Here is a 16,472-nt window from a genome sequence, read left to right on the forward strand (position 1 = left end):
CCTGAATTACACACTTCTAAGTTAAAATGGTAAATTATTTTGCCACAAACTTAAAAAAACCAAAAACAATGCTAGAGAAATGAAGGTCATACTGCTAATTTCATATATGTATGGGTTTTCTCAGTCAGCTCCTTTAGTAAGGAAAGGCATGCTCAAAGCCAGAGGGCCCAGAAGATGCCCTACTACTGTTCACAGACCAGTACAAAACTGCATACTCAGGACTCTTGAGGAAGAATACAGATAACTCCCACTCTTCAAATGTGTGCTATGTTGCCACTGCTGGGTGGGACACGGCAGAGCAAGGTGGGTATGGATTAACTCCCTCTGGTTGCTGAAAACAAATTAACATCATAGTTTCTTCTGCCTTGTAAGACAATCGTGCAGAAATGATAAAATCACAGTAGTGATAAGATAGTCAATGAAATGTTTTCCAAGCTCACGGTGCTTGCTCTCTCCCACTGGCCACGGCCCTAGGTCTGCACTTGTCCTCCCAGAACACATTCAGATTTTTACCGCCAGGTCTGAGCACAGTATTAGGGTAATTTGTATATCTCATTCTTATCCAAGAAATTCCGAAGTATCTTTACATATCTGTTGTTATATTTTGTAATATAAGATTCTGAAGTCCATTACTGGCTGGAATAATGATTAGAAATTGTTCCGTGTTATTTTATGTTGCATTCTAACTGTATCTTCACAGTAACACTGATGAGTACAATTATTTGCACTTTAAAGGTAAGGAAAACTAAGATACAGAAAGTTCAAATGCTAGTAAGTAGAAGAGCCTAACTTCATAGTTATCCATATCCTGGACTGAGTCACAGGAGAAGAGAGGCATGGAGAAAGGCTACCAGAACTGGGGATTGGCACAGGCAAACAAGCAACACAAGGGGAGGTGGCAGGAATCAGGATACCAAGTGTAGGGACCATCCCAGGATGGATGGCTGCCTCCCTCTGGGGACTGGACTTTTTTCTAAGATGACAGGCATTCAGGGCCAGTATGTTTCTGTCATGTAGGCCAACACATGCCACTCTGCTGCTTCCCTCAGCAAAGGAAGGGTAGGATGTGTAGACCTCATCACAGAGTTTGCTTCACTTGAATATTTTCCGTAAAGACTAATAGTTGGCTATTATTTTCACCTTTGCCCAGTTCCCCTTCTGATTGCTTTCAGGGGCCAATAAAATCTACAGGTGAATCTGCTAAGGTAATGGTCTATACCAATGGTTCCTGACCTTGACTACACATCAGAATCATCTGGGTGGCTTAGTAAAGCAGATTGGGTCCCACCCCCAGAGTCTGATTCAAAAGGTCTGCTGGTGGGTTTTGAGAATTTACATGTCTAATAAGTTCTCAGGTAATACAGATGCTTCTGTTTGGAACCACAGGAGAACCACTGTTCCATAACTTTCCAGGGACAGTAATGAGCCCATTCAAGACAAGAATTCAATTCCGATTTAATCAGTTTATTAAATTAACATTTCTGTAATAAACACTAGCCACCACTTGAGTCAGGTTTGTTACTGCTGAGATTAGACTCGCAAATTAGGGACATTTTGCTTACCCCTGCTGGTGTGAATAAAATCATCCTGTCAGTACCTCTCGGCACTTTATAACTTAAAATTCTAAGAAGCTGAGATGTGGGCTTACAGTTTGCTATTTAAGAGGCCAGGTCTGGTGCTGACAGTAAAGCCACCATCAAAAGCTGCGTTAAGAACTTCATCCAGGCAGGTTGCTGTGACAAAAGTCAAATCCTGCCGGACATTGCCTGGGATTTCTTCAAGGTCTTTCTCATTCCTCTGAGGAATAATGACACGCTTCAGTCCCGCTCTGTGTGCTGCCAGCACTTTGTCTTTAATTCCACCTACCTGTAAGGAGAGAGGAACGTTATTAAGGTTTATGATCATCCTCAGGCTGTGGAAGAAACCCTGACCCACCTTTCTTTCACGCTATTTTAAAACATCCAAATCATCTTCCATTTTGCTAGAGCATGAGCTAGGAAAGCCACTAAAAAGGTTAACAGTAAATTCTTTACATTTCAATTAGTATTATATTAAATCCTTTTAATGGAAGATTCTAAATTTTTGACAGGTATGAGCACCTCTTCTGTCCGTGATTCTCTTTTATATTGTCAAGGTTAACATTTATATTCCTTTCTGTACTCACAACAATCTTGTTTATAGGCTGATTCTGAAAAAGCATTACATTATTTTGACCATAAATACCATTCCTACAGAGCTTAGTTGCATGCCAGGATTATTTTCTTCTGTACAGGTTTAAAGCAATGACCTCTGTGCCGTGTGATGAAGAAAACATCTAGGCTCTTGTGGTGGTTTTAAAATATGTCTGAAATGGTCCCTTCAGAAGGTGGAGTCTAATTCCCCTCCCTTGAATGTGTGCCAGGCTTAGCGATTTACTTGTAAGAGTGCGGTGGAAGTGATGCTGTGTGACTTTCAAGGTTAAGTCACAAAAAATAAGAGCTTCTGCCTGGATCTCTCTTGGATCTCTTGCCCTGCAGGTAGCTCAGGTAGCCCAGGTGTCTGAGGTCACCCCAGCAGTCCGGCCAACCAGGACCAATCTGCAGTCACGTGAGTGAACCACAACAGAAGCAGATGCCCCGCCCCAGTCAGCCTTCAGATGACTGACTGCATCCAGGCTGGTATATGACTACATGATGAGAGACCCTGGGCCACAAGAGCCCAGCTAAGCCTCTCTTGAGTTCCTGCCCCACAGAAACTAAGAATAATAACTGCCGTTTTGGGGTGGTGTGTATGAGTAATAGATAACAGACACAAGTCTCAGTCACACCACCCGGAACACGTGACCCCTGGAGACAGCCCTCAGAAGCCTGCTCCCACCTGTGGCACCAGACTGGCTGGGCTCTAGGCCTTTCTGCACAGCGGCCATCCTACCACACTGTCACTCTCTTGCCAGGCTTTTCCTTTATGCTGCTGAACTACACTTTCAATGTAACTTCTTCAGAAAGAGTGTGAGATAAACGGATTCCCTGCACGTATGGAAATGTCTATCTTGCATTCACATTTGGTTGACGGTAAGGCTGTGTACACAAGACGATTTAAACCCATTTTCCCTCAGTCTTGAAGGTGCTGTGTATCTAGGGTCACGGATGAGAAAGCTTTTTCCTCCGTGATCTGAAAAGTCATGAGGATGCAATCCTTTTTCCTAGTTGGTACAGGCCCTTTCAATCTGAACATAGCCTTAAATTCTAGGAAATGCTCCATTATTTCCTTGACAATTTGTTCTCTTCCATTTTCTCTGTTTAGTTAGATGTTGGATTTGTCAGACTGTTTTTTCTATTATTTTTTTCTGAATAGTTCGTCGACCAATTCCTAAAACCGTTCTTTTAAATTCAAGAGCTTTGTCTTATCCTCTGTTCTTGAATTATGTTTTCTCCAGACTTAGCAGGTCTTTCTCTTAAATGCTGCTTTTCTCCATGTCTCCCATAATAGTTTAAAACTGAAGGCTTACTCAGAGCTGCTGTGGCTTCGCCTCTGCTGGGGGTAGGGAAGCCTTTTCCTGCGTGCAATTTGCACTGAGTGCAGGGGACCTAGTGGAAGAACCATTTGTTCTATGGAGATTTCAACGAATCCCCTGGTTTTCATTTCCCACCCCCTTCCTTTTCTAATGGTCTGAACCTTCTGGCTCTGAGCCAGTGCTTTTCCTGCTGGGAAGACTGTCTCTACCTCCAATTCTGTTACATCAGCTGGGGACACTTCTATCTTCTAGAAGTTGGCTGAACTATCAGCTGATGGCTCCCCACTCATTTTTTTTTTAACATCTTTATTGGAGTGTAATTGCTTTACAATGGTGTGTCCCCCCTCATTTTTTTAAAAAATATTTTTCATTTATTTTTGGCTGCGTTGGGTCTTCGTTGCTGTGCGCGGGCTTTGTCTAGTTGCAGCGAGCGGGGGCTGCTCTTCGTTGCGGTGTGCAGGCTTCTCATTGCAGTGGCTTCTCTTGTTGTGGAGCACGGGCTGTAGGTGTGCGGGCTTCAGTAGTTGTGGCACGCAGGCTCAGTAGTTGTGGCTCGCGGGCTCTAGAGCACAGGCTCAGTAGTTGTGGTGCACAGGCTTAGTTGCTCTGCGGCATGTGGGATCTTCCCAGACCAGGACTCAAACCCGTGTCCCCGTGCGTTGGCAGGCGGATTCCTAACCACTGCGCCACAGGGGAAGTCCTTCCCCCCTCATTTTTGACTGTTATAATTTATTCCCTTTATTCCTTGCTTAGCTTACCATTTTGAACTAGGAAACTAAAGAGTTTATGGTCAGTAAAGCACTTGCTCATTTCCTTTTAGCAGTACAGCTAGTATCAACCACTACTGTCACTAGAAATGCAGTAGTTCTGGGGTAAGGTAAAGAAAAGAGATCGACATTCCTATTGAGTATAGATATACAGTTATATCATAGTAAATAAGGTTTAGAATATGACTTTCTGGTTGAATTAAATTTAAAAAATCAGGGAACTGAGAGCATTTTTTGTGATCCTAATTGGTGATTCTATGACCTACTTTCACCATTACCTCATAAAATAAAGGCATTCTCATAATAAAGAACATTCCTTTTTTTCTCATTTTGCTATTGAACCCACCAAAACTTTATTGTAGTCTGGTACTGCTAACTAATGACTTAAACCTCTAAATGATCTCTCAAGTTCTATGCATTTTTCAGTGTTTTTATAAGTAGTTATGATATAGGCTGGAGCCCTAAAGCCTCATATGTACAGAACTTTTTCAAAATTTAGCAATTAGGCATCGTTAGTCTTTACTACAATTTCCATTTTATACTACTTCTTTTCTATATATTTTTTTAATCAATCTATCAATTACAGTAATCTAAGTTATCTATAGGCGGATAGGAGGTCTCACAGAAAGGTGAGAATTGGGCTTAAAGTTTAAAAATAGCTACCATCCTATTTTACACACATGCCATATATTTAACAATTCATTAACTAGAATAAAGCCTCAAATCTTCACCTGAACAGCTGATATTTCTGGTGACCAGACTGATATTTTTTTCTGTAAGCAAGTCTTCTTTTTTAGTAGAAGGGAAAACATGGGGAAAATTGTCAGTTTTTCCTTTATTTGATCAAAATTTAAAAATCTGAATTACAGATATAAAAATTTAATATGTTTAAAACTAAGCTATTCATAGGAAGAAGGCAAACCACTATTAATTTAGATTTTAAAATACTATTAATAAAAATTTTAAATTAAAAAATTAAAAAACCATATAAATAGGTTTCTTCATACATACTGGAAGAACAAGACCTCGCAGTGTGATTTCACCAGTCATGGCTACATCTGAACACACCAGCCGCCCACTAAAAAGTGAGGCGAGACAGGTTGCTATGGTAACTCCAGCAGATGGTCCATCTTTTGTGACAGCTCCAGCTGGGAAGTGCAGATGGATGTCTGTGTTCTCAAGAAGATCAAAACTTCCAGAAGCTTTAAAAAAGGAAAAAAGGATTTTGATGTAGAAAAATTAAACCTGTTTTTTCTCCGAAAAAAGAAAATCAAACAGATAAAAATGAATGTTTCGGGTAAACAGATCCTTCAAAATATTAACGGGCAGTATAAGTAAAGTGGGGGTCTGGAAGAACAGCTTCATTCTATTCCAAGTAGCAGGAAAAACAAAACAAACCCTTGGAGTCAGTTTCCAGCTCAGGTTCCAGTCAAACAGTCCTCAACTGGGAACTAGAATTTCCACGGGAATTCAAAAGCAAAGGTCTGTGCTTTAAGGGGTAACTGGATCTGTCTCTGAACTGTGGGATGCCTCCTGGGTCAGGATCCCAAGGCTCTCCTTTGCCTGCAGCTGCACCCCCCGCCCCTACTCCCTGGGGTGGGTCGCTCACCATTGGTCAGATGGTATTTCTTGGCGTTGCTGCGGAGCCAGCTGATAGCCAGGTGGGCAGACTCCTTCATGACGTCCCCCAGCTGGCCGGTCAGAGTTAACTGGCCTTCGCCATCCATCCGACTCGCCTCCACGAACATGATTTCCCCACCTAAGGGAGTCCAAGCCAAACCGATCGCCACTCCTGGTTGACTCAGTCGCTCAGACACCTTGAGAGAAAGAAGGAAAATGATCGGTAAGGCCAACAAGAGCCGAATTCTTTTCAGGCTGACCTAATCACAAGCGCTGGCTCTTCCTCAGAGGGCTTAAGCTTAAGCTGCACCTCAAAGTACTTACTACTGCACATGACTTGGAGTCACATAGGGCTTTTTTGCCAAGACAGACTTTGGCATTTATCAGAAACAATTTTACCTTAAAGTATGTGTGAGTGACTTTTGATACTTAAGCACCACACCTAGTTACACATGCCCTAATTTTCAGGAACAAATGCAATCGTTTTATCTATCTCAATGCTTTTCTTAGGCTGCATATTTAAAAACACTACAGCACCGAACTTCATTTTAGGCAATCATGAATTTGCTTCTGGAAGTAGAAACGCTCTTTTCAACGTACTTTTGAGAAGTGTTAGCTCCAGAGGCCAAGGTATATATTAAAACCCCTGGATCTTACTTCCCTGCCACTCATCTTTATTGCCGCAGAGACACTGTAAAATGCTACTTCACTATGTCCTGGATCCTTTCTGTGTGCTCGGAGGCCCGCTGTGCTGCCTCACTTCCATATTAAACTGATTGTGTCACTCACTGGTGATTACAAGCCAAATAGGTTAACACATCCAAGTTATGAAAACATAGCAAAAGGAACAGTTGAAAAACAGTTATGTTAACTTTTATCGCACATTCTGAGCCTCCAAATTTCTTATCGTAATAGAAGTTATCCATGTTAGAGGAACTGGGCACAATATGTCAACCCAGCACTAATGCAATCATGAGATTTTTCCACCGAGAGGTTAACTTTCTCACTACAGAGCAGTAGAGTCTGTAGCCTGAGTTTCTGGTTAAAGGGCTGGGTGGCTGATGCTTACTTTTCCAAGGGGCTTAGATGCTGAAAATCCTGATTTTAAATGGATGTGTGACGTCCATTGAAGCTACTGGGCACTTATTTTTAGTAGTAAACATAAAAGCCTATTTTTAAAGTTGGTTTTATATTTAAATTTTTTATTTTATATTTAATGATGTTAGAGACTGGGAAGGCCAGGTTGCATCACTGGCTGAGCTGACACTGTGCACCACGGATTTCACCTTCCCTCAGCTTTGCAACTGCCCTGTTTTGTATCTATTTGAGGAAAAAGACGCAAAAGATCAATATGCAAAAGATCAGTACTATTTAAGGAAAACACAGAAACACTATTTATAAAAGTGTTCACAAGGCTTGTTCTTGCTAATATAAAATCAATTCTCTATACCTGAACGACATCTACTTTGGGTGGGAACTTGTCAGGGGTTCCTGTTTTTACTGCATGGCTCTTTTCTAGGACTGACTGAACCAGTCCTAAAGAATTATCCTCAATATACTGAATCCTGTGCTAATTTAACAGAAAAAGACATATAGCACAACTTCATTAGCTATAATGAGAACAATCCCTTTTAACAGCTAAGTCCTCAAAACTCATTTTGTCAGAATAATACCAAACATGTCCCCAAAGAATCAGAAGTAGGATTCATGTTGATTACCACACTGCTTCAAGAAACCAAGCCAGTTTCCAACACTCTCCATCTGCCAGAGCTCTGGGTAAAAGTAACTGGTCCACTGTTCATTGAAAGGACAGGGGGTAGATAAGTACACGTGACCAAACCAAAACCATCCAGGCTCGTAACCACTTTATTCTAACTTGACGGTAAGTACTGAAATATTAACCTGAAGATGGGACCAGTGACAAATCTGTGTAACTCAACAACAACATACACGGGTGGGAGAACTGAGGGCAGGAGTTACTATCAAACCTAGAGTCTCGTGATGAGGCTAATAGCAGTTATCTAAGAAGTAACGAATCTGTAATTCTTAGACTTGGAGTCATATTCTTCAAAGTCATGTGTTCTGAAATTGTAACAATTCTCTTAACAACCAAGCATCCAGTTTCTATGTATTTTTCCCTCGGAAATAATGAGTGCAAGTAAATATGAATTTAAAAGATAAGATATATGCTCTTTCTTCCTCCCGCATGCAGTTTCCCAGCCATCTTAAACCCTTTATACAGAACAATTTGTATTTTATAGACTTCCCTAACAAGTGATTCAATACAATAATTTCAAAACTATGTGTATCTACTGGTACTTTTCTACCAGTTTCTAATTCCATTACTGGTTTGTGGAATCATCAATTGTATTAGCCAAGACAGGCCTAGGCTTGATGCTTAGAACGTTTTTCCCTCTAAATGTCAAAGTGGAGCAGGAGTTTCTCAAGTTCACTTCTGTCATTCAATTTCCCTTGAAACTGGTGCTTCAAGTTTCCTTTATCTGTTAACTAAATCTTGTTCAAAGAAATGGTCATTTTCTTCTGTAATAATTCTATCAATCATGTAAATATGTAGACTGAGGAAGTGTTTAAAATATTTAATGAAAAACCTAATTAATAACAGGATATGTCTTATAAAGTATGACTGCATTCTGAACACTTCAATGATAGCAGTGTTTAAGGAGCATTTGAGCATCTAATCATTGCCAATTTCACACTGTTCTTTCCTCTCGATTAACTTAAAATAGTGATATTTAGTGATATTTGACTGAAATAGTAAATACGTACACTCTCTGTGACCCTTCCAAACCTAGATGAACACTTACAGTTTTAATACCTTGTTGTTTACTGCTGCAGCCATCAGAGGGACTAAGAGTTTTACCTTCATCCAATGGTGCTTTACTGGCACCGGGAGCCTGGCCCCATCATGGATCACAGGGATGTCAAGTGAAAACCTCAGAGCGGTGACAGACTACCTACCTAACCGCATCAGATAAGGGGCCGCTTACCCCCCAGCACGGGGAGTGCAACAAGACCATCTAGCCAGTGCCTGTATCTACAGAGAGCCCTGCAGAGGCAAGGGTCCATGTCTGCGGAGTTGGGACAGGTGTCACAGGAGAGACTGAGCGGTCTTAAAATCTGCTGGGCAGAAAAAGGCCAGGAAGCCTTTTCGCAGCAGAGAGGCCAGCAGGTGCCAAGGACTCAAGACAGGAATAATATTGTGGGCCTTCTCGCCAGGGGCAGGCACAGTGCCTCGCAAAACCTGAGCTGTCAGATGGCTGCGGTATGTGTGCAGGTTCGTGCCTCAGTAACGCTTACACCACACGTTGGTTTGTTTTCTATAGCTTGCACAGCATTTTTTATGCTCCCGCCAGGGTTGTCACCACGGCGGCTCTCCATCTGCCAGCTTCTTTAAAGTCTCTGTAGGAATATTTGATTTTTCCAGTTGTGAACTTGTTTGCTTTGGAGGAGTGCCGGGGTCAGCCACCGTCACCTCTGGAAGCTGTGCGACACGGCCCCGGTCTGGCGCAGCACCGGCGCCGCTGAGAGCCAGCTGCTTGCAGGCCCTTCCAGTAAGGCCTTTCCTTGGTACAACTGGCCGGTGGTGGGCCAGGCTGAGTGCAGCATCGCTGCTGTCCTAACAGGGGCGTGGGGCACAGCAGGTCTGAATGGAGAGGGAGGAAGAAGGAATTTACTCCCATGACTCTTTGGGCATTTCGTTAGTGTTTATACACTTTGCTCATTTCTAGCACCTGCTTTTATCTGTCTGCAAGGCAAGCACACTGATGGAATCTCCTGGAATTCACCGGTGGATGCATTCTATTCAGGACGTTTTTTAAAACCTGCATGTCTAGTCTCTTCTTCCCTTTATTACTATTTTTTCTAAGGGCAGTGACCTTCGCATAAGAACTTTTTGTCCACCACTGAGGCTTTCATACAAACTATGAATAGAGTCAGGAATACTCAGATGACACATTCTCAGGATTAGCAGACGACAAAACAGACGCTCGTGGCTTGGATGACTGGTTTTCTGAGGCTGAAAATCAAATTTATCCTGGAAAGACTAGAGTTTATGTGTTTTTCTGATTGTGTCACCACATTTGTAGTCTATGAGATTGATTGTTACCCCCAGAGATATACAGGAACTCTATATGTTGGGTTTTTTTGGGGGGGGTGTCAACTGCAGGATTGTATTATATTTATATATCTAATTATGTATATATATCTAATATGCAGATAATATATGTGTGTGTATATATGTATCTCATAATGTGGAGGCTTCTCCTGGCTTCACTAGGATGAAAATGAAAATTATAAGATTCTCATCTCCCCCCAAAGAGGTTCATGTAATCAGTAAAAGTAACTGCAACCAAGTTTACCATTATTAATGGCAATCTCATAACTGACCAGATCAAATGAGACTCAATAGCTGCGTCCTTCCTAAGCCCTCCATGCCGGGACCCGGGCCTGCCTCTGAGGAGGTGTTCTGAGAAGCAGTCAGGGAGAATGAAGTCTCGGCTGCCCCAGACACCGGCACCTACCCCACCCTCTCCCACTCTCTCTCTCATAATGCAGGGAGATCTGTTATTTTTTAAAAGTGGGTGTTTAACTGATCTTGCTTCTTTAGGAAACTTTATTGTATGTGAAAAGGTGACTTATGATACTATTCCTAAATATGAAATCTAGACAAAGTTTCAGGAACTCATTTTTCAACCTGTTGAGAGAATTCTAAACGGATATAACACCAGTAAAAGTGTGCCTTCTTATCTTTCTTCCTGTTAGTTTGCTAGGTCAGTAACATTTTTGGTACTAATGTATTTTTGCAGACTCATCTTCAATGAAAATAAAGCACAGGAAGGGGTGGTATAGGTTATTAAAGCAAATATAAAATTAGGGTTATAATAAAAATAAGAGGGACTTTTACTTTTGTGACTGGGCATAGGTCTATTTGTTTTAAGGGTGTATGGTGGTTGCAGGAACCAGTATTTGTTTTCTTAGCATGTACCGGGCACTATGGTGGGTGCCTTATATACATTAACTCACCAAATTCTAAAAACTATCTAAAACCTATATATAATCCCCCCACGCATCGGATGACGCCAGCACGGCCGAGGAGGCGGGGTTCATCACGCTGAGTGGCGTGCCTCTTCCTCCTAACCCTTGCTTATGGCAGCCGGCTTCCCATCTTCATTCTCTGCTCACTGCCTTCTATAGTCAAACCCACTCTCTCCTTCCTGACCACCCTGAGTCCCGCCATCACCCTGGGTTTCTTCAGGGAGTACCTGAGACCCGTGCAAGCTGGCTTCTCTGTCTCTAAGCACACCCTTAACTCCAAAACCACGCTTCTCACCCTCACCCAGCCACCCTTTTCCCGGTCCTTATTGCCAACAGAAGCCATACGACCTTTGAAATCTGAATTTAACCACCCCCTTCCCTGACCGCCACTTTTTCATCCTTCTAGCTCACTTGTACTCAAGACCATCAACTCTACCTCCTTCACATTATACACCAGCTCTGTCCCAGCTTTACTGCTCTCCTTGTGCACGAATACTCCTGTTCCAGCGTTATCATCTTTTCCGTGTAATTACTCAACACTCTCAGCCCCCTTTCTCCATCACACCCGCCACAGGGGACCCTCATCACAGACCAGCTCTTCCTTCACACCAGGGACCCCACCGCGCCGCACTACCCCAAAGACTCTGCTCCTGTGGTACCACCTCTCTCTCCAGCAACCTCAGTCTGACTATCTCTACTGCACTATTCTGACCAGCAAACAGGCTGCCATTTGTAACCACTCTCCCTTTGACCTCCATCCTCCCTTCTAGCCACCTCACTTCTCTGTAGTCATTCACAGCCAAGCTTCTGAAAGAGCTGCCTACAAACTACTTCTACTTCCCCACCTTCCACTCCCTCTTCGACACACTCCCATCACTCCTTGTGAACCCACTCTGTCAAGGTCACCTACAACCTCCATGCTGTAGAATCCGGTACACAGACAGCAAACACATCTGCATGTTCCCCCTTCTTGAGACAGTCTTTGCCTTTGTTTTCATGGCGGCACAACATCCTTGTTTTGCTCTTACCTGACTGCCTGTTTCTTCTTAGTTTCTCTCTGTCTGTTTTGAGGGCTCCTCTTCCCCTACGTGACCCTAACTGTTCAGGGCCTGCTCCTAGGCTCCCTGCTCTTTACTCCGTATCCTTTTCCTTTGGTGATCTCAACATTCCCAGGACTTTAAAAATCCTCTGTTTTCTAACAACTCTATAATTTATATCTCCCATTCCAAAACAGAGTACTATAGTTGGTAAGAATGAAATGAAAATCTGAGGTAGAGCAGGTATGCCTTTTTGTTAAACTGCTGTACTTCAAGCAATTCTCTTTCAGCAGGAAAGGGCAGGAATTAGCTTGGCTGCAGGGTATTATAGGAGAGTGGAAAGAATACCGGACTTGAGTTGGCTGATCTGAGTTTAAAGATTGGCCTCACTAATTGCAACTTATGTGAATTTGCATGATTCATTTAATTTCCTTAAGCTCTTTCCCTGTGTGTAAAATGGACGACCCCTAGCACAGTGATGGACCTTGTGGACAACAAAGAAATGTTCCATAAATCTTAATTTCATGGATGCAAAAAGCTGTGGTTACATAATTTGGGGCTGATGGTCATTAGACCACTAAAGGTAGAGAAAGAAACCCCTGGCTCCAGGGTAAATTCTCTCAACTGTGGAAAATATGAACAAAATGTTCCAAACTCCCAGATACCAGACCTTCTATTCTAAGATGCTATTTATAGAAGGGAAAATGGCTACTGGATTCATACTGGTCAAAGTGTTCATATGTAATAGCTCAGATGCTACAAAGAAAATAAAATAGTTTTTGCAGTGATATCAAACAGAGCTATTAGGCAGTGTTTATAAAATTTCTCTTTTCTGTCCTTGGGCTCTTTCTCTGCCAAAGCTCCAAGAATGTCAGCAATGCTTCCAAACCTAACAGGAGCAGTCATGGCCAGGAGAGAAGGGTCTATGCAACAGAAACACGCATCCATCTTTTGTTTTTATCAACTGCCCTGGTGTAAATTCCCAAAGAATGGCTGGCATGTACTGTTCTGGAAAGCCAAGAGAAAAGAGCCCGCCGGACATGCAGGAGCAGAACCTGTTTCTACTGTCACTCACAGAATCACTGGGTTCACTCGGAACAGGAAAGCAGCTTTGGCCCGCGTTCTCAACCAAAACAAGTTTTGCTCCACTTCTTTCAACACTTCAAAATTTAAATCCATCCACAGTATCTTAAGAATTCAAATAACCAAAATAATGTTTCTGATTCTATCGTTCAGGACCAGGTTTACTGCCAACAGTAAACGCGTTCTATTCTTGTAGCTGAGAGCTTTGCAGAATTAAATGACTAGCTCAGAGTTTAGGAAAATAAACAAGATGGGTTTGGGGGCTACTTCTCTTCTTCTCAGTTTTAAGACTTGAGGAAAATCATGTTTACTGGTAGTGATTTCAAATGCTGGATGGAGAGATTATCTTCTGCATAATTCACCATATTATCTTCTAAAAACCTTTTTTCCTTTACACAGACAAGGTGATAGTAAAGCTTCTGAAGAAAGATGCTGATAAGTTCAGTAGTAAAATACATACTCTTTTTAGTAAATGCCCCAGGAAAGCTCATATAAGCATCCTATAAAATATATCACAATACCTCAGCAGTCACAGCTTCCCTTGGTGATCTCAACATTCCCAGGACTTTAAAAATCCTCTATTTTCTAACAACCCTATAATTTATATCTCCCATTCCAAAACAGAGTACTATAGTTGGTAAGAATAGACCAACACCTATTTCTATCCAGCTCCCTTGACTCGGTCCTGCTCCCAAGGCCTTTATGGCTCCGCGTTCCGCTATGAGGGAGAATTACGGGAGAGAGATGGAAATAGGGCTGGGCTTGCATGTCGGTTTAACTCGAAAGGCACTAGTAATAACAATGAAAGAACAAATCCTGAAAGATGCCGTCTGGTCTGCACTAGAGCAGCATGAAGCTAAAGCCAGGCTCATGTCTTCAGGTATTCTGTACTGGGTTGTTTCCCTCCCTCCTCCAAGTCTTTGATAGCACAAAGAAATACTTAATTAAAGCACATACAATAGGAATATATAGTTTCTAAGGAGGAAAGTCAGACACACTGTTCTTAAAATGAAACTGGATGCAAAGAACAAGATCAGACTGGGTTTCCAAAAGAGGATATGGCCAGGGTCTCTGGTGCTCTGCAAAAGCCACATTATCACATTAAGCACCCAAATTTAATACCATAGAGAACACAAGTTTCCAATCTTAAGACAAAATTCAGCCTCCCCAAATACCCAAATCTACTTCTCCCCCAATCTATTAGGCAACCAACAGAGTAAACCGGTGGGTATCAACAAAGGAACGAGAATGATCACCTCCATTTCATACATCGGGGGCCCAAGGATATCTTTCAGAGCGTGGAAGTCAATCAAAATTGGCATTTCAGGTGGTAGGGCCAAGTCGGTAGTGTCACTGATAGATTCGGGTTTTGTATCTTCTACAATGTGTTCTCTGTAACCTAAGAGAGAAAATTTTATTTAAGAATTCTCAGAGATTTGCAGGTATGAAAATTCATTAGCAGTAAATATCAAACAGAAGCTCAGTGGACTTCCAACCGTTCAGTCACCTTTATACCTTTATTAAGGCACAAAAATTCACCTTGTGTACCTGTGGTACGCAACAGAAGAATTAGTCTTTCAAGAGCCCCCGAGGGGTGACACAATGCATTGCCCTGTTCATTTACTTTCACTTGTTTGTCCTCCATCTTCCCCCATTAAAGTGTAAGCCCCAGGAGGGCAGCAACCTTGCCTGTCTTCTTTTCAACCATTATATTAAGCCAAGAGCAATGCCTGGCACTGTTCAACTGATGGCCTTTAGAGGCCAGATACTCAAGTGTCAGATGCAATAGATTACCTTGTACAATTCTCTGTGAAATCAACACAACTCAAACTGTTCAATTCCCTCCTCAGAGGAGTTGCATCAGGTGTCCCATTTCCTGACAGCCAACATGAACTTGGAAATGACAGAACCCCTAGAAGCAATGCCTCTTGTGTAAACATATAGCTCAACTCCAAGGTTATTATTTTCCAATAAAAACGAATATAATTGTCATCACCAGGGTAAGATAATATGAAGCCTGGCTTGAAATCCCTATAATAATGGACTATTTTCTTTACCTGCCTAAGAGCCCTGGCTGCTGACATCTTGTCGAAGGACTGACTCATTCTGGTTGAGATCAGACAACCAGGGAGCAGGAACCAACTGCCCTAGGACCACCGTTTCTACTGGTCTTTGTAATTCCAATCTGAGTAAAGAAAAATGTTACTTCAGTCTATAGCCAGAAACCTAAAATAAGCAGAGGTTTAAAAATGTAGGAAAGGGCTTCCCTGATGGCTCAGTGGTTGAGAGTCCGCCTGCCGATGCAGGGGACGCGGGTTCATGCCCCGGTCTGGGAAGATCCCACATGCCGCGGAGCGCCTGGGCCCGTGAGCCATGGCCGCTGAGCCTGCGCGTCCAGAGCCTGTGCTCCGCAATGGGAGAGGCCACAACAGTGAGAGGCCCGCGTACCGCAAAATAAATAAATAAATGTAGGAAATATCTGGCTCTATTCATCTTCATTCCCTGCTTTTCTTTTCGTTTTACCATAATTCTTCTAGTTCTTGTACTACCTCACAAAGTGCTTTAAAATATTTTTCTTTTATTGCTTTCTTTACATACACCCTTCCTTCTGGAAATGATTACTGTATATATTAATATACAACACATAATAATTACAAAGTCACCTAAACATTGTATATCCATCTGTATTTATTCTAGCTTTGCTATGATTCTTCTATTCTGATACCATGAAGTTAAAGGAATTGCTTTTCACTAACTCCTTTCTTTTCCAAAGTGATTACTGAATATGTTAAATCATATTAGACCTTAATTTTAGATTCCAACGATAACTGGACACATCCTGGGGTGTCCCCAAATGATCCCCGTGTCTCACGGCCTTGCTGTGACCTTCAGGGAAAGGGCTCTCTTGGCCTACTCTCTTGCTGGGCCTTACAGGGCTCCTCTTCAAGACTGAATCACAAGTGAAAACAGACAACAGTTCAGACTTTTTGCCACTTGCTGGCTATTTGACTTTATGCAAAACAAACCTCTCACTACCTATCTCTGCAGGATTCTTGTGAGAATTAAAGAGAAAACCCTTTGCAGACTGCAAAGTGTAATACACACACTGGGTCTTGAGTTATACATAATCTCATAGTCATACCTCTGTAATGTCACTTGATCTTTCAAAGTTTGGCTCAACCAGATTCTAGGAAGTCTTCCCTGATCTTTGCAACTTCTTACAGCACTTACTTATCTGTTTCACTAAACTGAGCAATTCCTGGGTTACTCAGTCGCGTGTAGGAGATCTTCTGTCTGCTGCTCTGTTTGCAGCAACGTCAGTGACCAACGGTGGGGAGGCACTTAAACCATCAGTTTAGCTACACATAGATCTCAGAGCGGAACATAAAGTGTCATTGCTTAATTAAAATTAATGCA

General features: G+C 42.2%; 1 protein-coding gene across 2 annotated transcripts in view; it reads right to left on the reverse strand.

The window, feature by feature from the left end:
* Positions 1-1,448: 1,448 nt before the first annotated feature.
* LONP2 (lon peptidase 2, peroxisomal) overlaps positions 1,449-16,472 on the reverse strand; it is a 95,792-nt gene continuing 80,768 nt past the window's right edge. For both annotated transcript variants that reach the window (XM_033418885.2, XM_004264874.4), the window contains 4 exons: positions 14,312-14,454; positions 5,870-6,077; positions 5,272-5,462; positions 1,449-1,866 (listed from right to left, as the gene is read on the reverse strand). In XM_033418885.2, the coding sequence (XP_033274776.1) occupies positions 1,645-1,866; positions 5,272-5,462; positions 5,870-6,077; positions 14,312-14,454 (764 nt within the window). In that variant the 3' untranslated portion in view covers positions 1,449-1,644. The remainder of the gene's footprint in view (positions 1,867-5,271; positions 5,463-5,869; positions 6,078-14,311; positions 14,455-16,472) is intronic.

The sequence above is a fragment of the Orcinus orca genome, chromosome 20 (assembly GCF_937001465.1).
Source record: "Orcinus orca chromosome 20, mOrcOrc1.1, whole genome shotgun sequence".
Lineage (NCBI taxonomy): Eukaryota > Metazoa > Chordata > Mammalia > Artiodactyla > Delphinidae > Orcinus > Orcinus orca.